The sequence below is a fragment of the Mobula birostris genome, chromosome 14 (assembly GCF_030028105.1).
Source record: "Mobula birostris isolate sMobBir1 chromosome 14, sMobBir1.hap1, whole genome shotgun sequence".
In the NCBI taxonomy this organism is placed as follows: domain Eukaryota; kingdom Metazoa; phylum Chordata; class Chondrichthyes; order Myliobatiformes; family Myliobatidae; genus Mobula; species Mobula birostris.
In genome coordinates, this window is record NC_092383.1 from 18,547,087 (window position 1) to 18,572,139 (window position 25,053).

At 42.0% G+C, this 25,053-nt stretch overlaps 1 protein-coding gene across 2 annotated transcripts in view; it reads right to left on the bottom strand.

The window, feature by feature from the left end:
• Positions 1 to 23,210, bottom strand: part of igdcc4 (immunoglobulin superfamily, DCC subclass, member 4) — a 178,954-nt gene extending 155,744 nt beyond the window's left edge. Inside the window, exons 1-3 of one of the 2 annotated variants that reach the window (XR_011889056.1) lie at positions 22,956 to 23,210; positions 20,342 to 20,392; positions 10,991 to 12,847 (exon numbers count right to left, since the gene is read on the bottom strand). Coding sequence is in view for 1 of the 2 variants with exons in the window: in XM_072278159.1 (XP_072134260.1) it covers positions 22,956 to 23,160 (205 nt within the window). In the remaining variant the exon portion in view is untranslated. Of the gene's footprint in view, positions 1 to 10,990; positions 12,848 to 20,341; positions 20,393 to 22,955 lie in introns of those variants that run through there. The other variant, XM_072278159.1, reaches the window with a different exon arrangement.
• Positions 23,211 to 25,053: the final 1,843 nt, after the last annotated feature.

Here is a 25,053-nt window from a genome sequence, read left to right on the forward strand (position 1 = left end):
AACGTTTCAGGAACAGTTTCTTGAACCCATAAAGGATTTTTCCCATCACCTTTTGCATGATTTCATTTAATTTTATATATATGGTATATTTCTTAATTGTAAGTTATAGTTTTTTTTATTATGTATTGCATTGTACTGCTGCTGCAAAACAACAAATTTCATGACATATGCCAGTAATATTAAACCTGATTCTGCTTATGCAGTCACAACACAAAGTGAAAATAAAGATCTGCATTAACTTCTGTAAACAAAGTCAAACTGTGCTGGAACATTAATACATTGTTATAACCATATGCAATCATAGAAAATGTGTTTGTCCAATGCTAATGAATCTTTTCACTCTGAAATTCACAGAAACTTAGCATTGATTCTTGTGGAATTGAAACATTAACACCAGGATGATCCTATTACGCAAAAATCAGTTCTAATGACTTAAAGAACTTAATAACTTCATTGATACACCAGTACCTTCTTTAGCACTCTGGATGTGCTTCCAGGAATGAAGGCATTAATGGGGTCAGTGCTAAAAGGGATCATCATATCCTTACATATTGAGAGGTACATTACCTGCAGCTCTGCTGCTGGGGACCAGGCATGACACCTGCCTTTTCCACTACTGCCTTCAACATTACGTGACAATACCTCCAGTCCACATTATGGAGTGCACATTCATTTTGTTAGTCAGCGTGCATCCGTGTGACACATCTCAGCACTAAGCATCCATAGCACCTGCCCAAGCTCATCCAAAACCAGCCTCTTCACCCTGCCTCAGTGGTTTGTTCCAGACCATGTGGCAGTGAGACCACTGCTTCAGTGCAACGGGTAGACTACGTTAAGAGAAAAGTGGGAGGGGGGTTGTTACATTACTGTGAGTGTTTAGACTTCAGGGCCAAGAGCACTAAAACAAATCAGCAGATGCATAACATAAAGCAGGACAGTATAAATTCATGAATCACATAAATGGAAATCTTTACAGTACATATCGGAAAATCTGACAGATTGTAATTCTTTAACTATTTAAATATTTCATCAACCTTTACGCAGAACAGACAATATTCTATCAAAAGATGCTCGAAATCTGAATTGAAAACAGAAAATAATGGAACCACTTAATGGATGAGGCAACGTAAGTGGAGAGCGAAAAACAGAGCTCATGCTTCAGGTCAGTGACTGTACCACAGCAAGTTAGAAATAAAACAAGTTCAAAGCCTGTGTTGTTTGTGATGTATATAAATGACCCGGATAAAAATGCAGATGGGTGGGTTAAGAAGTCTGCAAATGACTTAAGATTAATGGAGCTGTGGACTATGTAGAGAGCTGTCAAATGATACAGCTGTATATAGATCAGTTATAGATATAGGCAAAGAAATAGCAAATGGAGTTCAATCCAAGCAGCAGTGAGGTGTTACGTTTTAGGAGGTCTAATTAAAGGAGAAAGTATAAAAAAGTTAATGGCAGGACCCTTATCAGCATTGACGTACACAAGTAGATGCAGTGGTAAAGCACATCCGTGGCATGCTTGCCTTTATTGACCGGGGCACTGAATTACCGATGAATTTCACAGTTGCATACTGCATACGTACTTTGATAATAAAAGTACAGTACTTTCAACTTTCACTGATGAGTCAAAAAGTCATGTTGTAATTGTACAAAATTTTGGTTAGGCTAAATTTAGAGTACTGCATGCAGTTTTGGATACCGCTATATGAAGCGGCGCATGTGGAAGGGCATTCAGGACATCACCAACTACAAGACAACGCCACCTGCCTGTGCTGGTGATGCCTCCCTCCCAGATGCATTGAATAACTTCTACGCTCGTTTTGAGGCGGAAAATGATGTGGCGGCGGGGAAGACTACCCTTCCTCCAAACAACCAGGTGCTGTGTCTTACCGTGGCCAATGTGAGGAGAACCCTGTGCAGGGTCAACCCACAGAAGGCTGCTGGACCAGACAATATTCCTGGCAGAGTGCTTAGAGGATGTGCAGACCAGCTAGCTGAGATTCTCACTGACATCTTCAACATCTCCCTGAGCAGCGCCATCGTTCCTACGTGCTTCAAGGCTGCCACCCGTGCCAAAGAAGTCTTCAGTGTCCTGCCTCAACGACTACTGTCCCGTCACACTCACATCCATCATCATGAAGTGTTTCGAGAGGCTCGTCATGAGGCACATCAAGACCCTGCTGCCCCCCTCACTGGACCCCCTGCAGTTCACGTACCGTCCCAACCGTTCAATAGACAACGCCATTGCCATCACCCTCCATCTGGCCCTAACCCACCTGGACAAAAAAGACACGTACGTTCGAATGCAGTTCATAGACTTCAGTTCAGCACTCAACAGAACCATTCCTCAGAAACTGATTGGAAAGTTAAGCCTACTGGGCCTGAACACCTCCCTCTGCAACTGGATCCCAGACTTCCTGACTGGGAGACCTCAGTCAGTCCAGATTGGAAGCAGCATCTCCAACACCATCACACTGAGCACGGGGGCCTTCCAGGGCTGTGTGCTCAGTCCACTGCTGTTCACTCTGCTGACCCATGACTGTGCTGCAACACACAGCTCGAACCACATCATCAAGTTCGCCGATAACACGACCGTGGTGGGCCTCATCAGCAAGAATGATGAGTCAGCATAGAGAGGAGGTGCAGCGGCTAATGGACTGGTGCAGAGTCAACAACCTGTCTCTGAATGTGAACAAAAGAGATGGCTGTTGACTTCAGGAGGACACACCACGACCACTCTCTGCTGAACATCGACGACTCCTCCGTAGAGATCATTAAGAGCACCAAATTTCTTGGTGTTCACCTGGCAGAGAATATCACCTGGTCCCTCAACACCAGCTCCATAGCAAAAAAAGCCCAGCAGCATCTCTACTTTCAGCGAAGGCTGAGAAATGTCCATCTCCCACACCCCATCCTCACCACATCATACAGAGGTTGTATTGAGAGCATCCTGAGCGGCTGCATCACTGCCTGGTTCGGAAATTGCACCATCTCGGATCGCAAGACCCTGCAACAGATAGTGAGGTCAGCTGAGAAGATCATCACGGTCTCTCTTCCCGCCATTACAGACACTTACCACCACACGCTGTATCCGTAAAGCAAACAGCATTATGAAGGACCTCACGCATCCCTCATACAAACTCTTCTCCCTCCTACCATCTGACAAGAGGCACCGAAGTATCTGGGCTCTCACGCCCAGACTATGTAACAGTTTCTTCCCCCAAACCATCAGACTCAATACCCAGAGCCTGGACTGACACCAACCTACTGCCCTCTAATGTGCATATTGTCTTGTTTATTATTTATTGTAATGCCTGCACTGTTTTATGCACTTTATGCAGTCCTGGGTAGGTCTGTAGTCTAGTTTAGTTCAGTGTAGTTTTTGTATTGTTCATGTAGCACCATGGTCCTGAAAAACATTGTCTCATTTTTACTGTGTACTGTACCAGCAGTTATGGTCGAAATGACAATAAAAAGTGACTTGACTTGAAGAACGTGGAGGTTCTGGAAAAGGTGCAGATGAGGTTTACCAGGATTCTGCCTGGATTAAAGGGTATTAGTTACAAGGAGATGTTGGACAAACTTCCAAGGAGATGTTAGTGTTCCATTTTTATGCAGAGGAAGGGGGGGTTTGCGGGGGGGGGGAGGGTGATGATTGGAATGCCATTCTTTTTGTGCAGGAGGTGGGTTTGATGTTGCACTCTGAATGGCTTTCATAATCTTTTTTTGTTCCATGGCTATGTGTAGGAGTCAAATTTCAGAGTTATATATGGACACATGGTTTGATAATAAATGAACCTTTTGAAATTTGGGCTGTTTTCCATTGAGCTTCAGAGCATGAGGGAGTCCTGATAGAAGTTCATAAGATAATGAAAGGCTTTGGTAGGGAAGACAAAAATCAATCTTTTTTTTTTACCAGGGTAAAAGTGTCAAATACTAGAGGACATAAATTTAAGGTGAGAGGGGAGAGTTTAAAGGAAATGTGTGGGGAAGTTTTTTTTAAAAAATTGAGAATAATACATGACTGGAACAGGCTGCTGTGGGGAGTGATGGAAACAAATATAATGACGGTGTTTAAGAGACTGCTACATTGATACTTGAATATGCAGAGAATGGAGATATACACCAAAAACACTCTCAAATTTCTACAGATGTACTGTAGAGAACATTCTAACTGACTGCATCACCATCTGGTATCGGGGGGAGGTGCTACTGCACAGGATCAAAATCAGCTTCAAAGAGATGTAAACTTAATCGGCACCATCATGGGCACTAGCCTCTGTAGTATCCAGGACATGTTCAAGGAGCAATGCCTCAAAAAGACAGCTTCATCATTAAGGATCCCCATCACCCAGGTCATGCCTTGTTCGCATTGCTACCGTCTGGAAGGAGGTAAAGAAGCATGAAGGCACACATTCACCAATTCAGGAACAGTTTCTTCCTCTTTGCAATCCGATTTCTGGAAGGACATTGAACACATGAACACCACCTCACTACACTATTTTTATTTTTGCACTACTTATTTTATTTCTTTAGATATATAAAAATATGTGTGTGTGTATATATATTCATTCATTCTTCGGTTGTCCATCGAAATCCAATGACGACGTCCACTCGTTTAACAATGAGATCTTTGATGACCATACAGTCCTATCCTGGACCCACAAGCTCTATTGCAGGTGGGACATGTATATGTAGTAGTGGTGACAACTATGGCTGCATTTCTCCTGGCTATCTTCTGCTTGTTCTTTCCATCTTCAGAATATGAACCCCTTCCCTTCACAGCTGTCGTCAAGTGGTATGGTCAGCTGCAACCTCCTCCAGGTCCTCGGGTGTGATCTTGCATTTCATATACACACACACACACACACACACACACACATGCACACACATGCATGCACGCGCACACACACACACTCAATGTAATTCAGTATTTTTTTTCTCCATTATGTATTGCAATGTACTGCTGCCACAAAGATAACAAATTTCACGACATTTTGCCGGTGATATTAAATCTGATTCTGACATACATATTAAGTACAGGCAATCAAGAATTGGTTTAATTTAGCATCACTTTCAGCAGACATTGTGGGCTGAAGGGCCTGTTCCAATGTTGTACTGTTCTATGCTCTAAAGTTGCAACACTAGTTGCAACGCTAAATGACTGCATTTGTTACGGACACCAAAGCTGGCCAGATCCCATGCAAATTGCTGCCTTCACTTCAGTTCTATCTTTCTAAATTCTAAGGGGATATTTTAAAGAAGTGCTATTCCAAAGTCTCTGATTCAGCAAGATCACTGTCTACTTTGCAGCCCACACAAGACTGCTTGACACTGACTCTCACTTTGAAGCTTGCACTCATGTTTTTGTGCACTTACATGGGTCTATTCAGTTGATGCCATTGTCAATGTGCCCGTAGCCTCTGGTATTATACTCAAATGCTATCAGCAAATGCTCTTCAGTAACAAAGTACATATACCTTACCTATCATACCCAATCTGTGTACAATCACTGCAATACCTTTGTTTCAAAAGAAAATTGTCAATAATGTAAACAACAGGAATTCTGCAGATGCTGGAAATTCAAGCAACACACATCAAAGTTGCTGGTGAACGCAGCAGGCCAGGCAGCATCTGTAGGAAGAGGTGCAGTCGACGTTTCAGGCCGAGACCCTTCGTCAGGACTAACTGAAGGAAGAGTGAGTAAGGGATTTGAAAGTTGGAGGGGGAGGGGGAGATCCAAAATGATAGGAGAAGACAGGAGGGGGAGGGATAGAGCCAAGAGCTGGACAGGTGATAGGCAAAAGGGGATACGAGAGGATCATGGGACAGGAGGTCCGGGAAGAAAGACAGGGGGGGGGGGGCCCAGAGGATGGGCAAGAGGTATATTCAGAGGGACAGAGGGAGAAAAAGGAGAGTGAGAGAAAGAATGTGTGCATAAAAATGAGTAGCAGATGGGGTACGAGGGGGAGGTGGGGCCTTAGCGGAAGTTAGAGAAGTCGATGTTCATGCCATCAGGTTGGAGGCTACCCAGACAGAATATGGATGTCCAGTCCTTATATACTTCCATCCCCCATCAGGAAGGTCTCAAAGCTCTACGCTTCTTTTTGGATTCCAGACCTAATCAGTTCCCCTCTACCACCACTCTGCTCCGTCTAGTGGAATTAGTCCTTACCCTTAATAATTTCTCCTTTGGCTCCTCCCACTTCCTCCAAACTAAAGGTGTAGCTATGGGCACCCGTATGGGTCCTAGCTATGCCTGCCTTTTTGTTGGGTTTGTGGAACAATCTATGTTCCGTGCCTATTCTGGTATCTGTCCCCCACTTTTCCTTCGCTACATCGACGACTGCATTGGCGCTGCTTCTTGCACGCATGCAGAACTCATTGACTTTATTAACTTTGCCTCCAACTTTCACCCTGCCCTCAAGTTTACCTGGTCCATTTCTGACACCTCCCTCCCCTTTCTAGATCTTTCTGTCTGTCTCTGGAGACAGCTTATCCACTGATGTCTACTATAAGCCTACTGACTCTCACAGCTATCTGGACTATTCCTCTTCTCACCCTGTCTCTTGCAAAAACGCCATCCCCTTCTCGCAATTCCTCCGTCTCCGCCGCATCTGCTCTCAGGATGAGGCTTTTCATTCTAGGACGAGGGAGATGTCCTCCTTTTTTAAAGAAAGGGGCTTCCCTTCCTCCACTATCAACTCTGCTCTTAAACGCATCTCCCCCATTTCACGTACATCTGCTCTCACTCCATCCTCTCGCCACCCCACTAGGAACAGGGTTCCCCTGGTCCTCACCTACCACCCCACCAGCCTCCAGGTCCAACATATTATTCTCCGTAACTTCCGCCACCTCCAACGGGATTCCACCACTAAGCACATCTTTCCCTCCCCCCCCTCTCTCTGCATTCCGCAGGGATCGCTCCCTACACAACTCCCTTTGTCCATTCGTCCCCCCCATCCCTCCCCACTGATCTCCCTCCTGGCACTTATCCGTGTAAGCGGAACAAGTGCTACACATGCCCTTACACTTCCTCCTTTACCACCATTCAGGGCCCCAAACAGTCCTTCCACGTGAGGCAACACTTCACCTGTGAGTCGACTGGGGTGATATACTGCGTCCGGTGCTCCCGATGTGGCCTTTTATATATTGGCGAGACCCGACGCAGACTGGGAGACCGCTTTGCTGAACATCTACGCTCTGTCTGCCAGAGAAAGCAGGATCTCCCAGTGGCCACACATTTTAATTCCACATCCCATTCCCATTCTGACATGTCCATCCACGGCCTCCTCTACTGTAAAGATGAAGCCACACTCAGGTTGGAGGAACAACACCTTATATTCCGTCTGGGTAGCCTCCAACCTAATGGCATGAATATCGACTTCTCTAACTTCCGCTAAGGTCCCACCTCCCCCTTGTACCCCATCTGCTACTCATTTTTATGCACACATTCTTTCTCTCACTCTCCTTTTTCTCCCTCTGTCCCTCTGAATATACCTCTTGCCCATCCTCTGGGTCCCTCCCCCCCCCTTGTCTTTCTTCCCGGACCTCCTGTCCCATGATCCTCTCGTATCCCCTTTTGCCTATCACCTGTCCAGCTCTTGGCTCTATCCCTCCCCCTCCTGTCTTCTCCTATCATTTTGGATCTCCCCCTCCCCCTCCAACTTTCAAATCCCTTACTCACTCTTCCTTCAGTTAGTCCTGACGAAGGGTCTCGGCCTGAAACGTCGACTGCACCTCTTCCTACAGATGCTGCCTGGCCTGCTGCGTTCACCAGCAACTTTGATGTGTGTTGCTTGTCAATAATGTGTTTAAATCATTTTATCCAGATTTTTAATAAGACTCACTCATGCTTTCAATTTGCAACATTTGTGTTTTAAGACTATATAGTTTTATTGACTAACTACTTGTAGTCCTCACTCTATACCACAATGGAAAGAGCGAATAGATTTAAGTTCCTGGGCGTCAACATCTCTGAATATCTATCCTGGGCCCAACATGTTGATGCAATTACAAAGAAGGCACACCAGCAGCTATATTTCATTGACAGTTTGAGGAGATTTAGTATGTCACCAAAGACAAGCAAATTTCTACAGATGTACCGTCGACAGCATTCTAACTGGTTGCATCACTGTCGAATATTGGGGGCAGGGGTGGGTGGCAATGCAGAGGACTGAAAATAGCTGCAGAGGATTGTAAGCTCAGCCACTCCATCATAGCTAATCATCAGAAATAAAGCATCTTGGTAAATTTCTTACTTAAGTTCCACTCATTCATTTTGCCTGTAGAACCTTACCTCACCATCAGTCTTTTAGGTCTATTCCCAGCTAAGGAACAATTTAACTTTCCAATCAATGAAGAATAAAAATAACTATTTCAGTTCAAAGACAAATGTACCCTGCCTTTATGTGGTAACATGGTGAACCATCATAATTCAACGTCCTTACATGCTGGTTTGGCATTTATTAAATTATATGACTTTGGGATGTGATAAAGCTAGTCTACTCAACACTGTCTATTCCAACCAATAGGAATTGGACCAGTTGAGAGATCCTGTCAGTTCTGCACTCAGCTACTGGCATTTAATGCACCAGATCCACAATTCCTGACCTATTTAAATACTGTACAGAGAATTCCAGTTAATTGGATCATCAGTTACTTGGGACAACTCTTAAAGAACAAAAAGTGATTGAGAAAATAGCTGGGATTCCATTCGTTTATTTGGGGTAAATAAACTTAAATAGGGCAAGAGGCTTGCTGAAAAGTTTATAAATAGTGTTAGCTGCATACACCTATGTGGCCATTACACACAATGCTGTACTTCAAGCAAACAGATTTTAAATAGCATCAATTGTGTGTGCTTGTGTTTAAAAAAAGCAGTGAATTTTCTCACTGATAGTTGGCAATAAATAAGCAACAAGGCAATTCAAAATTCTTTTCCTCACTGCAGTTTCAAACATTCAAGCTTGGAGATCAAGAAAGAGCCAGGAGTGAAAATGAAACAATTTTACTACAAGTTAGAAACTATGAAGAATTTGAAGGTATCAAATTCATCATAGTTTCTACTTTGAAGGTAACATCTTGAATGCTACATTGAAAATAAAGATTTGGAGGATGCAACCGTCAACAGCATTGTATGAAAGCAGTCTATTATCTGCAGGTGCCTGAGTTGATTTTGTTCATTTACAGTCAAAAGAACGTGATGCAGTTGAATTCCTCTACCATTAAGTATTACACAGTTTTATTGTACTGCAGTAGCATTGGCAGTGTTCTAATTTGTTTTGTGTTTCATTTAAATATATAATTTGTTACTTAAACAGCAGTTTGTCTTTTTTATACCTTTTTAACTATTTCCATGAAACTGGCTATTTGGTGCGGTCGCTTAGTTGGGCCAAAGTGTACTGGTCCCAGTGTATCCCAATTAACCTGAATCCACTGTAAAAGGAAACACTCCAAAAAACCCTACAAATGTTGGAAACAGTCAGCAGGTTAGGCACTATCTCATCTTTTCTTTATCCTGTCCTGATGAAGGGTCTCAGCCCGAAACATCAACTCTTTACTCTTTTCCACAGATGCTGCCTGGTCTGCTGAGTTCCTTCAGCATTTCATGTGTGTTGTCTAGTGAATTGTATTTGGTGCTCACTGTGTATTTTCCTCTATGTTGACAAAGCCAAATACAGATTGGATGACTACTTTGTGGAGCATCTGTTATGTCTGTACAACAGATGCTGATCTTTCTTTTTGCCTACCACTTTAATCCTCCATCCAACTTCGGCTGAGCTATGTGTCACTGGCCTCAATGCAGCACAAGGAGTAGCACCTCATCTTCCACCTTGGCACATGCAATTCTCGGAACAGAATGCAAGTTCTAAAGTTTCGATTTTGCGTAATTCACTTTCTCTGTTGGTATCAGAACCAGGCAGCTTTGCTGTAAATCTTTCATCTGTAAAACTGGCTTACGTTTCTCTATTTTCACTGCCTGCCCTGCTGGGCATTTTCCAGTTTCTACATTTTAATGTTAATTATCTCATTCTCTAACTTTACCTATTAACATGGCAACTTGATTTCATCAACAGTGCACCTCTGGCCTTACCCCATCAGAAACATGCTCTTTGTTCTGAGCATCCCTTTCTCATCCTCTTTAACTCTAACTCTCTTTCACAGGTTTGACAGTCTTTTACCTGAAACTTTAACGGTGTCTCCTTCCTCAGACGCCATCTGACCTGCTCAGTGTTTCCAACATTTGTGTTTTTATTCCACTAAAGTGTAAGGAAGCTTGAGACTTTCATGAGATTGCGCAAGTCCCAGGTTTACTGCTTGTTATCCTCTAATAAAACTCAGCTACTCATGGGATCCTTGACAAATATGAACCATGCTATTTTCCAGCAGTTACACCAGAGAATCTACCCGATGAACCTCAGCCAAGTTAAACCTGGAACAAAATCAACAAGTCCATTAATTTAAGTGGAAAATAATGACTGCGAAGAAGGACTTTAGTTGATTTACATTGAGTTTTAAGTTCCTAAATTGATCAAGTATTTAAATTTGTATTTAGATTTTCAATAATTAAAATATTTTAATTATTTCACACACTTCAGTATTTTTGTTCTGTTTATGTAGAGTCCTTGATATTTAAAAGCCAGCAAAACCTGAGAGTGATTTTTGCTGGCTGTCACATTTTTCATCCATTTCTTGGATGTACTGTAGCTCGAGTCACCCACATGACCATACAACACTGTGCAAGTGTCTTAGGTACATGCAGTATACATAGCTAGGGTGCCTAAGACTTTTGCACAGTACTGGATTTGTCAATGTGCAGCAGAGTAAGAGACTGAACCTGACAGGAGCAAGGGATGCTGGGAATGGTGAGGGTGGAGCACTGCAGGAAGAGTGTGCGACAGGAGGCAGAGAAGGAGGTGACGCAGGTGCAGACCCACCCAGCCCCAAGTCACCAGGCAAGGTCATTTACTTCCAAACAATTGGTTTATTGATCATTACAGAAAGTCTCTCTGGTGCTTCCCACTTTCTCTCTGGTGCTTCCCGCTTCCTCTCCCTTTTCCCCACCACGATTCCACTCTCCCTACCCTCTTCCCTCTCTCAGATCACAACAGAGATCCATATCAGAATCAGGTTTACCACCACTCATATATATTCACAAATTTCATGACATATATGTGCCCAAGACTTTTACGCAGTACCACATGCTTCACAGGCTTAAGTTTACAGGGTTAAGAACAAGCCTGAGCAGATGGTTGACAGAAAATACAGAATATACAATACTGTATGAACATAGATAAACAGCAAATCTGAGGAACCCATCAAAGCAGCCAGAAGCAAACCATAGTCAAAGACCCAAGTCCAATTACTTCTTGCAATAACAATACCTTTTATGCTACAAAGCTGCAAACAGCTATAACAAGTGGACGGCTGGACAAATGTCAAGATAATTCCTTAAGTCTAATATACTAGCAGCTAACCAAAATAGCATGGCACATTTCAGAATGACAAGCTCACATAACATTTCTGACTACAACCCATCCTGATTCAATGATGTGATCTTAAGTTTTCATCTATGTGGATCTATCTAATGCAGCAATAAAACAATTTTACTGAATGATCCACCTATCTAATATACCTCAAAGGATCTAAAAAGTTGCTCTAAATCTAAAGTATCTTTTCAATTTGGCATATTCTATCACCAGCTAATAGTGTGGAAATCCAACTGGTTTTGATTTTCCACAATATTGAAAGACCGAGACAGAGCAGATGTGGAGAGCAATATTCCCTGTTTTTTTTTTTTTTGCAGCTGTGCAGGTCAATCATTGCTCTAAGCAGGAAATATTTTCATGCCCTGAAAACTGCGCACCACTTTCATGCTTCTTAACCTTTTTGTTTTAAAAGCTGTATCCAATTCCAGCTGCGTGGCAACAAAGGCTATGTGCACAGGAGCATTTCAGACACTGTGCAGCCTTGCACCTGCACAGCTTAGTGGTGGAGAGGATGTTTCCAATAGTGGCTGAGTTTAGAACCAGAGGGTACAGCCTCAGAATAGAGGGATGACCATTTAGAACAAAGATGAGAAACTTCTTCAGCCAGAAGGTGGTGAATTTGTGGAATCATTACCTGTGGAAGCTGTGCAAGCCAAGTCGTTGTGTACATTTAAAACAGAGGTTGATGGGTTCCTTGTCAGTCAAGACATCAAAGGTTACAGGGAGAAGGCAAGAGTTTGGGGTTGAGAGCCATGATGGAATGGCAGAGCAGACTCGATGGGTAAGTGGCCTAATTCTGTTCCTATATTTGGACATCTATAATTGATCTTATATTTGGTCACTGATCACCATGTGGTGTATGACAACAATCAAGGGAACCTTTCCCACTGCCAGGGGAAGTGCACTGCATGATTATCAGAAAGCTATTAAAAGTTTTGTTCAGTTGCTAAACAGAGTGCACAATTTTAATTTTTATATTTAGGAAGGGCCATTCATGAGCTTCTGACATATTCGAGTGATTTACAATTAATAAAGTACTCCTGAAATGTAATTTGGGAAAAGTGGCACAGTAAATGAAATGTTGTGAGAAACTGTGATGTTGACTAATATCCAGATATTGGAAGGACAATGAGAGTGTTCCATCTTTCTTCAAAATAATGCAATGTGATCTTTCAAATCCAATGAGACCAATGACAGACTTACAGTTTAACATCTCAACCTAAATAAGATGTCCCCAACAATTCAGCATTCCCAAAGTTCACCACTGCAGTCAGCTGTTTTTTTCTTGATGTTTTCTCTCAATGGAATGGGATTTAAACTCACGATTTCTGACTCCAAGGCAAATCAAATACCATCTGTTCCAATTTAAAGAAACAGCATTAGCATGGTGGTCATGAAAAAGGTACATCAACATATAATTAGGGATGTGCCAATCCCCAACAAACCATTAAAACGTTTTTTATTTAAGTAAGCTTCAGTAGTCATGCACTTTGATATTACACCTCCTTTTCTCTATAAAAATTCAGTCACTTTCATGCTAACGATTAACTGAAAGCAAAAATTGAAATCTTGATACATGTCTGTAGCTTGTACACTATATCTGGAAACAGATATTTTTCCCCAGCTATTGCCAATGTCCTCCATCATTAATTCTGCACTGTCATCACTTATTCCAAACCCCAAATCTCATCTTAGTTAAACTATATGATTCAGTGTCAGGTTACTCCAAAGCAAAGATTCTGAGCATTTATCAACTCCATGACCTCCACAGCTAGATGGATTCAGCATCTGTCTAATTATGGTGCCTCGTAAACCATCAATATCCATTTAAGGTTTAGAATTTTTTCCCCTTTTAAGATAGTCATTAAAGCCTGTTTGTAACCAAGCTTTTGATCACCTGTCCTTGTGTCTGGCAGTCAAATTTTGTCTGATCACACTCCTGTGAAGTACTTGAATATTTTTACAATTTTAGAGATTCTAAATAAATGCAAGCTGCTATTGTGGTAAGGCATGCAATTGGGGATGCAAGGGCACATTCAAAATGGAGAAGGCATAAGTGTAGATAGTCAAGAGCAAAAATGGCTCAGAAAAAAATGCATAGGATTGTTAATAGTAATACATTGAGAGACACAAATGGGGGAAGAATTGAAACCAAGATTTTTAAGGGGAAGAATTCGAACAATTTTATTTGTCTGAATTAAATAAGAATTATTTTCCTCCCAAGCTACTGAAACATTAATCCATCAGCTGTATACTGCCAATCACTGTTCAATAGAACCATGGAAAGTACCTTGTCCTTCAGCATTCTAGGATGTCCAGAAATGTTCTTGAATTTAAAATGGTTCATTCAATCTGCAGACTCAAGTACTAAGTAAACACCAGCTAAATACGAGATCACACTTTATCCAAAATATGACGCTTTTTACAACATATTTGCATTGTATTAAATTATGACTATCAATGGCAACATGGGATTACTATGTGACTCAGCACTAGAGATGATTATATTAGAACTAAGAACTTTTTACCCAAGAATTGTATTTCTCATCTGTATCATAGAAATAAAATGTCTATAGACATAATGGATATAAAATATAGATCATGGAAATCTAAGGTTGAAATATTTCATGTAGCCATTCTATACATCCCACATTTTGGCTGCTAAAGAGAGATATATTGATTCCATTAATACTATATATGGCTTCAGCATTAAATAATAAGACCTTCCTTTATCCACGCTCTTGGCTACAATTCATAGATCATGCTGCAGTGTTGATATATGCTTACAACCCAGTTCAGGGGCAACCTAGTTTACTTCAGGTAAGTTATAAAAAACATTTTTATGTTCAGGTAAACTGATTTTCATTAGTGGGTCCATCAATTGCAACTTCAAAATCCTGGAACAGTTCTGTACTTGGAGCTAACAACATTTAATAACACTTCATAAAATTCATGATGTCAATTTTATTAATAGGATGCAGAAAGTATAATAATGATAATAAAATTTGTAGACCTAAAGTATGCACCAGACACTATAGCTAAATCTCAAAGATGACTGTTTGAGATTTTATTGAGCCAAGTGGAATTCCTTCAAGCTGTTTTGGAGGTTTAGATTTTGCAGCAGAGATATGAGAGCAAAGGATTACCTAAAATTCATTTCAATCTATCCATTCCAAGTTTTGCAAAAGTGAAAGACACACATCTTGTTCACATTTTTGGTGACTTTGGATTGTGCCAATAGCAGAGATGTAAGAGCAGGAATTAACCTAAAAATAATTCCAGCAACTAATTATCAGTAATGGCTTATGGAGACTTCAGCTCTTAAAGCTTCTGCATAAACCCTTGGTAAATTTATTTTTACAAAATAAAGAATCTATTACGTCTAATATTCCAAATGCCACTGCATTAAAGAAGAAAGTTCCAAATTTCTAATCAAGCATCATGTGATTTTATGCCTCAGTGACCGCACTCTGATTTAAGACCATATAAGCTTATTTTGAAACCCCCCCCATTGGAAGTAGCAGATTTTCTGCATTTATCCACTAAAATCATAGCTTAATACGTCTATACCTTTTCATAAATCTCCTACTCCTAATGACCTAATTTAGCATGTCTCCTAAGTTAATATAATTAACAAACTTTTATAACCAAAGCTCTGTTGCTTAATTCTAATCATTACTATGAAAATTGCAAAGAGCTGAGCAGCAACCCCACACCCATACAGTTGCCCCCCTTCCCTAACCACTTTCCTTTTTCCAACATACTATCCACCTCAAAGGATTATAAAAATTTAAAACACTAGAAAATTATAGAAGCTGAAACAACTAATAATTTTAAAAAGGAAGTTGTATCATTATTGAACCTCAAATGTATAAAAGTGGCTAGGACTGTAGATGATAAACACTCAAAGACACTGGAGGAACTCAGCAAGTCAGGCATCGTCTATGGAGGGGAATGAACAATATTTCCCTCCATAGATGCTGCCTGACCCAATGAGTTCCTCCAATATCTTCATGGGTTGCACCAGATTCTCAGTATCTGCAGACTCCCGTACCTCTTCTGTGGATGAATAGCTTGTGCCACAACAGACTCACAAGTCAGAGAACCTCCCCTTTATCCTTCTGTTTTCTATCTTCCAATTGATTTCTGCTTCATGACTCAATCATCTTTGCAAATAATCCAGTAGTTCTTTGACAAATGTCTCCTAAAAATTTTCATTTCCAAAAACTTCCCAGTACAGTGGCGTGCAAAAGTTTGGGCACCCCAAGAGATTTGAGCTCTTGGATAACTTTTACCAAGGTCTCAGACCTTAATTAGCTTGTTAGTGCTATGGCTTGTTCACAGTCATTGTTAGGAAAGGCCAGGTGATGCAAATTTCAGAGCTTTATAAATACCCTGACTCCTCAAACCTTGTCCCAACAATCAGCAGCCATGGGCTCCTCTAAGCAGCTGCCTAGCACTCTGAAAATTAAAATAAATGATGCCCACAAAGCAGGAGAAGGCTATAAGAAGACAGCAAAGCGTTTTCAGGTAGCCATTTCCTCAGTCCAAAATGTAATTAAGAAATGGCAGTTAACAGGAATGGTGGAGGTCAAGTTGAGGTCTGGAAGACCAAGAAAACTTTCTGAGAGAGCAGCTCGTAGGATTGCTAGAAAGGCAAATCAAAACCCCCGTTTGACTGCAAGACACCTTCAGGAAGATTTAGCAGACTCTGGAGTGGTGGTGCAGTGACACCTGCACAAATATGACCTTCATGGAAGAGTCAACAGAAGAAAACCTTTCCTGCATCCTCACCACTAAATTCAACGTCAGAAGTTTGCAAAAGAACATCTAAACAAGCCTGATGCATTTTGGAAACCAAGTCCTGTGGACTGATGAAATTAAAATAGAACTTTTTGGCCGCAATGAGCAAAGGTATGTTTGGAGAAAAAAGGGTGCAGAATTTCATGTAAAGAACACCTCTCCAACTGTTAAGCACGGGGGTGGATCGATCATGCTTTGGGCTTGTGTTGCAGTCAGTGGCATGGGGAACATTTCACTGGTAGAGGGAAGAATGAATTCAATTAAATACCAGCAAATTCTGGAAGCAAACATCACACTGTAAAAAAAAAAGCTGAAGATGAAAAGAGGATGGCTTTTACAACAGGATAATGATCCTAAGCACACCTCAAAATCCACAATGGACTACCTCAAGAGGCGCAAACTGAAGGTTTTGCCATGGCCCTCACAGTCCCCCAACCTAAATATCATCGAAAATCTGTGGATAGACCTCAAAATAGCAGTGCATGTAAGACAGCCCAAGAATCTCACAGAACTAGAAGCCTTTTGCAAGGAAGAATGGGCAAAAATCCCCCAAACAAGAATTGAAAGACTCTTAGCTGACTACAGAAAGCATTTACAAGCTATGATACTTGCCAAAGGGGGTGTTACTAAGTACTGACCATGCAGGGTGCCCAAACTTTTGCTTTGGGCCCGTTTCCTTTTTTGTTATTTTGAAACTGTAAAAGATGAAATAAAAAAGTAATCTTGCTTAAAATATTAAAGAAATGTGTCATCTTTAACTTTATGCCTTTTGGAAATCAGTTCATCTTTTACTTGCTTAGCTATCCACAGTAACAGAAATTTTGACCAGGGTGCCCAAACTTTTGCATGCCACTGTATATAGCATATAGTGGCTGCCTGAAAAAAATTAATCTAGATTAGTTAGATCATCACCTACTTTTTACAGATCCATGCTGACTCTGTGTGATCAGCCAAAGCTCATCCAACAGCCCAGTCACTTTGTCACAGTGATATATTTTTGACAGTGAGTGAACACTTGGGCCAGCCAATATCAATTAGTCTAAACCACACACCCCCAACTATCTTTGTTCTTATATATTTAAACAGTGGCACTTAGAGGAATGGCTTAGATAGGAGAACATCCCTACTATTTTAAAATCTGCAAGCCTGTTTAGTTTCTCATTCTCATGTCTCATTGGGCACATGCATAGAAAATGGTTAGAGGGCTATGGGTCAAACACAAACAAATGGGACTGGCATAGATGGAAACCCTAGTCACCATGGATGAATTGGGTTGAAGGGCCTGTACTTATCTATAACTCTATAACCTTTTATAATTGCTTAGTGTGTTAGGCTCCATCACTTTCTAAGAATAAAAAATCAGCTTCGTCCCTTTAGATTTTTGCTAGTAGTTTTAAATATGTCACTACTAGTCATTAGTCCATTCAGCAAAAGAATAGGCTTTCTTAATACAGCCCCTGAAATGCCCCATCACCTTCCAACTTCTGTGTTTTATGTTCAAAGGGTTCAATAGCCTAACAATGTTATAAACCTCTGTCTCAAAAATGAAGTTTCTCATCTCTAGTAATGTCAAATTAAACTCTGTGCTCCTTCTAGGTCTTAGTAAAGTGTGATGACTCTTCCAATTTCCTCATCAATTTCATTTTTACTTTGGTTTCTGGCACTTATTACCCAACCACAAGTTGCAATTGAGATAGTGATAGTGGATTAACCTTCTTGAAACAGTGCAGTGCATTTGATGAAGGCACGCCGACAAAGGATTCTGATGCAAAAGCAATGAGAAAAACAACATCTACAAAATACTGGAGGAACTCAGCAGGCCAGGCAGCATCTATTGAAAGGAGTACAGTCAACATTTCAGGCTGAGACCCTTCAGCAGAATCCTTTTCCATAGATGCTGCCTGACCTGCTGAGTTCCTCCAGTATTTTGTGTGTGTTGACTGGATTTCCAGCATCTGCAAATTTTCTCTTGTTTGTAAAAGCAACATCGAATTGGGTGGTTTGTGGTTTCAAAAAGAAAACTTAGAAATAATGTTGGTCTAGCTTTACTTTCCAAGTAGGTAATGGAGAATGAGGTCATGTTATTTGAAGCCCTGTTGACCTGCTGCAGTGTAGTCTCTGTACTGCATACACCACTACCATGATACAATGAAATTTTTAAATGGATAACTTAAAGGAAGGAGTTTATTCCCAGTATTATGAAAAATCATCAGCATTGCAGAGCAGCCCAAACCTAGTTAGGCAACCATATTATACTCCTTACATGCGAAAGTCTCTAGATGGTTGCTATACAAGAATGCTCCGGATGGCTCTTGATGTGAGTTGGCAACAGCACATGACGAACGTTGAGCTCTATAACAACCTACCAATGTTCTCCGCTAAAATCGAGGCGAGAAGACTGCAACTAGCGGGGCACTGTCTACGCGACCCCAAGCTACCTGCCAGCCTAGTTATCATATGAGAGCCCAAGCACGAGAGGATGAACCCTGGGCACCCTCCAAAGTCTACGGTCAACACGCTCCTAGAAGACAGCGGGGCAGCTAATGTAGATGAACTGAACACACTGATGAGGGAGAGGGAGAAGTGGAGAGTCCATCATCGTGCCCGACGCCGGCCCCCTAGGCCTGAGTCGACGTAGTAGTAGTAGTACATCGATGGTATAGTGGTTTGGAGGAATCAAGAGGAAGTCATTAATTAAAAAATGCCCACTACCTGAACTGTTCTAGCTGTCTCTGCCTTGATATATGCCTGGCCACCTTAACAGTATCTGGTCAATGGTGACAATCTCCGAATAAACCTTACCTCAGGTTGTTAATGTTCAGGTTGCTCGGTCATGTTACCAATACTGACTATCAAGGAGACATGACTAAGTTGCTGGCCATGGTCACTGAATGGCTGCTATGTGGCACAAATATTGATTTGGTCTGATTCGTGCCACATCCCTATCAGACCATTTCCAGACATTATCCAGATCTCACTGCATACAAGCCAGAACTGCTACCCTACCTGGGAAACTGGAACGAAGCAGAACGCTACAGAATCACCAGTGAACAACTACACTGCTGTCTTTACAGTGAAGTCACACTCAACTCCAAAGCAACTGGGCCCAAAATGCTGCTGAGTTACTCCTACAACAACATTTTGCAGCTAAGTTAATTGTCCCTCAACAACCATCTTCCCTTTCTGCAGCCTGATTCCAACCATGAGAAAATATCCCACTTTTTGAGGGAACCCAGGTTCCCATTTAGTCAATTATTGTCTTGATAACAAGGGCAGGCATGTGCATTTCAGTTAGGGAATTATTTCATTTAAATTTCTACCACCATAATAATGAGGCATGGATCACATTGATCTATGTGGGCCAGTGGGTTAACTCAATGAGCTCTTAACAGGGTATTATTACTCCTAGCAAAGCCTGGCTCTCTCTAGGAGATCACCTTACAGAATCTGAAATGCACAAAAAAAAAATGCCATTTGTACAGTGAGGTTTTAGGATTATTTTGTTATGACTGTCCTTATGTTCACTCCAAACTCCTCTTATATTTTAATTGGTTTTGTTTTATATGTAGTTGACCCAACTTCTTACCCTAGCTCCTTCTTAAAGAGTTTAAGTAGTTAACTTTTGATTATTTGACTCAGTCAGCTCCATCATAGACACAAGCATCCCCACCATCGAGGACATCTTCAAGAGACACTGCCTCAGGGCAGCACCCATCCCATACCATTCAGGACGTGCCCTCTTCTCATTATTACCATCGGGGAGGAGGTACAGGAGCCTGAAGACCCACACTCAATTCAGAAATAGCTTTTCTCCTCTGCCATCAGATTTCTGAACAATCCATGAACCCATAATCACACCCCATTATTTATTTTTGAAATTTGTAGTAATTTTATGCCACAAAACAACAAATTTCACGTCATACAAGTCAGTGATGATAAAACTGATTACGGCTGTGAAACCATTCCAGGTGTACTTGCTACAAGTATAAATTGAAATGTGTACACCATGGTTTAATAGTAATCATTATTCTTTGAGTAATACGTACCATATTGATAATTGTTCTGAAAGACCTCCACAGATATACTCTAATCCTATTCTGAAGGAAATATAAATTAGCAAATATAAATCATACTTTTTACAGAAGTTACTCCATGTCTCCTAACAATCCCCTAATTTTTTTATATGCCGGAGGATATCTAGAAATGACCAAAATGTTTCACAAACTTCACAAAGTATGTAAGACTATGTGACAATATTCTGCTGGGAGTTTATGAAAACAGATCAACAAGCATTGTATTTATCACTAAACAGCAAAATGAAAAGTTTAGGATGGATACAACAAACGAACAGTACTGGATGTGACAAGCTGCGACTCTGCAGTCAACAGACAGAGCCTAAGGGATGAACACACGTGACAACCATAATAAAAAGAGCTAGGAATTTATTCTAGAAAAGCAAAGTAGGGACTAGCAATGACCTAACTGACATTTGCTAACACAATCCAAACTTCCAAACAAAGTAACCGTTAGGAATTACCTGCTCCGGTCTACAGAGCAAAGTGAATCCCTGTCACAGTTCATTCTTGTTTACCCTCCTGGAGCCCCATAAGACCTCACCCCTCTGCAACCCAACCAGACAGCAGCAGCCACAACGCAGATTTTAAATAGACTGGGGATTTAGAAGATTGGCATATTTTTCGTCTCTTTGCAATTAAGGAGTTCACTGCTCAGAGGAAGGGGGATTACCTAAGCAGAAGCATGATTTAAAATGGACCAGAATATTAATGCCATGATCATTATAAATCATAGGGTGTGTAACAATTCAGTGCCATTAATTCATGTTATGTGGCCCACTGCAGATAAATAGAATAACTCTCCAATCCCAATCTCAGGTCATTGAAGAATTTACCCAGTTATGCAGCATGTGGATTTGAATGAAGGCCATATTTTGACAGGCTAGCTTTAAATTCTTTTTACTAGTTTTATTATATTAATTCTACTCCTACAATTGAGATTAAAGCTTACCCTGTGGCAGTAAAACCAAAACTTGACAACATAATTTTTTTAACAATGTAATATCATTAAGCTAGAGTAAATCAAGCAATCAATTTCCTGTTAAGTTTCTTTCTCCTGCATTTTCTTTATTTTATTTGGACTTTGCAACTTTCATCAACCATCATCCCATGATTCCTAACACTTTATTTTTTCAGCTTTCTTTTTTCTCTATCTCGCCATCACAAGCAGACTTTTGCCAAGTGTCTGATTTTACTTATTCTCAGCTTTAACCCTTCTATGCATCTCTTTCAACTACCCTCCCAAACTCCACCTGCCTGCAGCTGTAACTGTCTTGATCCAACCCATTTAATTGTAATCACCATGTTCCAGCCCCAACTAATTTATCCCCACACTAACAAATGCAAAATGTTGGAGGAACTCAGCAGGTCAGGAGAGAAATAAAAGAGTCAATGTTTCAGGAAATGAAGGAGGAGGAAGCCTGAAAAAGGTGGGGGGGAAGGGGAAGGAGCAGCAGGGGATGAATGGTCTCGACATTTTTTCAACTCTTTATTCCTCTCCATAGATGCTGCCTGACCTGCATTTGTGTGCATTACTCTGAATTTCCAGCATCTGGAGTCCCCACCTGTATTTGTTTTGATGCCCCTGTGCACTCCCATTTGATCCGCACCACAATCTGCCCAGATCCAGTAACCCCTCAAAACACTGGATGTCACTCCATCAGTCAAGAATCCTCCATCCCACCCTCTTCCTGAATCACAGCCAACCCTCCCAAACAGCTTTCAGCGAATTAGGCAGCATAGATGGAGGAAAATGGACAGTGGATATTCCAGCCACAGCACCACCACCCCCCCAACTCCACACATAGATGGTGCCTGACCGTCCAAGTTCCCGTAGCAATTTGCTGTGCTCTATATTCCAGCATCTGCAGCCTCTTGTGTCTGCCAACCCACCAACATTGAAACCACCTCTCTTCTGCATTCCCGACCCATTCAACCACCCCCGCTTCAGTTTTGTACTCCGGATTCCAGCATCTGCAATCTATTGATCCTGCCAAACTCACCAACCTTGAAGTCGCCCCTCCCAGAATCTCTTATCCTCCTCAATCCCTCTTCTACTTTCTTTCACCCCATCCTTATCAAGTTTATCCCCCTACCCCAATGTGACCCTTCCTCTCCCAGTTAAATTGGAATCTGCCTGGCCACTTTCCCTGCATTAGAATATAAAAGTATAAAAGTACTTGAGTGGTCAAACAGGGGAGGGAAAGAAAGGCGCTGTTTAAATGCCGGTCTTTCATCGAGATGCAGTGGCACGGAGAGACAGAGATATATATTCTCCCTCCAACTGTTGGGACAGGTGCGATCACTATTTTTTAACCCTACTCTCCGCCGCCCCTCCCGTCAGCAGGAACACACCCTCCCTTCTCGAATATCCTTCCTTCTCGAACCAAAACACGAGCACATGGGGGGGGTCTCCGACTGGAGAAGGGGAGGAGGAGGGAAGCCCGCAACCGTTCTCCCCCCTTCTTTCCTACCGGGACTGTCCCGTGTCCAGTCTGTAAGGGTCGGGGGTGGAGAGGAGGAGGAGGAGGAGAGCTCGCATTGAGTGCGGGGAAGGGGGCTCAGGGCTGGAGGGTCCGCCGCTCACCTTCCGTCAGCAGCACAGTCAGAATCCAAGTGAGAAGGCAGTGCCAGCACAGCTGTCCGAGCGCCATGTAAACACGTCGTGAGCAGTAGCAGCGGCGGCGAGAGGAGGAGAGTGTGTGTGTGACAGAGAGAGAGAGAGAGGGCGGAAAAACAAATAAACCTTCAAAAGGTACCGCTGGCAGTACCGAGCCTCCTCCCTCTATCATCCATCGCCATCTTGTGCGTGTGAGGGAGGGAGGGAGGGAGGGAGAGAGTGAGTGGGGGGGGGGAGGGAGAGGAGCGCCAGTCCCCCGAGCAGGCGGGAACGCGCGGGCACGCGACGACGGCGGCTCCCTGCCGATCCCGATCCGCGTGCGCAGCGCGCGCGATGCGGGAACGAACGCGGCGCGGTGTCGTGGGCGGAGTGTCTTTCGCTACCCACTCAACATTCACCTACCTACCTACCTGTGTTAATCATCACCTCCCTCCCACTTGTGCTCACTCTCCCCGGTGGTACCGGTGCAGTTAAGTTGGCTTGGGGTCTGCTGGATCATGCCAGGCTGGATTCTGCTTGATTAAACTGGGATCTGAGCTCTGCTGGGTTATTGTGTTAGGTTAAGCTCTGCTGGATCATGCCAAATTGGGTTGTGCTGCGTTAAACTCTGCTGGATCATGCCAAGCTGAACTCTGAGTTTGCAAAAATCCTACTGGGCTGGATTGCACTGGACCCGATGCAACCCAGCAGAACACCCTGCCACCGCCTGTGAGAAATTTGTACCTTCTCCCTGTGACCATGTGGGTTTCCTCCCGCCCTCCAAGGACGTACCGATTGGTAGATTAATTGGTCATTGTAAATTGTCCCGTGATTAGGCTAGGATTAAATCAGGGTATAGCTGGCAGTGTGTCTGGAAGGTCCTATTGCATGCTCTATCTCAATAAATAAATGCTGGGTAGGGATGGACTGATCTCTGTTGAGTTACGCTGGGCTCTGCTTGGCTGGATTGTGCCAGCTAGGTCAGGTCAGGTTTGGATTGTGTTTTCTGCCCCAATGGTGGGCTGAGCGAACCACACAGGGTAGGTAGAGAGCAGTGGGATCTTGTTGTGGCCTATTATTGTGCATATCCTCCTGTTCTCCAACACATTAGTTTGTTTTGGCCCTGACTCCGAAGCATATGCATTCCTGGACCAGTCTCATGAGTCAGTTTTAGTAAGCTAATAGCAATGTGACCTAGCGTAAAGGTTCAATTTTGATGTGTTTTGCATGAATCTAACAAATTGAATTAGATATAAATCTGCCTGAGAGTATAATCACAGTATAATGTCCAAACAGATATGATTCAACAGTTGGAATATTGAAATTGCAATATATTTGAGGTAATTTAATTGTAATTTAAGTACTTGTAGGTATTAGTACGTATAGGTTTGAATCAAATGCTGTGTTATTAAAGTTAGCAACTATCTGATTAAAAAAATTAAAATATAGAGTTAACTAATGGCTATCTATTTCCATTAAGCTATTCACAACTCATCGGCTGGCACAAGTTTATTTTTGAGCTTTTCTATAGCACATTGTTCTATTCTAATTTGTGTTATACTATCATTTTATCCTTTGGTCACTCTTGCCTTCCATCCTAAAAATGACCTTTGGCTTTACTTTTCCTTCCTCCTCTTTAACCATTTTCCAAAATAAAACCTGCTCCCATTCTGATGAAAGGCCAATAAGTGGATATACATTAGGTTTTATATTCAAGCAGCACACACAAAATACTGGAGTAATTCAGCAGGCCAGGCAGCATCTATGGAAAAGAGTGAACGGTTGACGTTTTGGGCCGAGACCCTTCATCAGCCCAAAGCGTTGACTGTTTACTCTTTTCCATAGATGCTGCCTGGCCTGCTGAATTCCTCCAGCATTTGGTACGTGTTGTTCAGATTTCCAGCAAATGCAGATTTTCTCATATCTGTTTTATATTCTGTGGTTTTCGATTTTTTTTGCTGTTTACACAATATGTTCTTTTTTTGGGGTATTGGAAGTTTTATGATTTTTTTGGACGGGTTTCATGCTGTTTCTTTGTTTCATGGCTGTCTGTGGAAAGGCGACTCTCAGGGTTGTATATTGCATA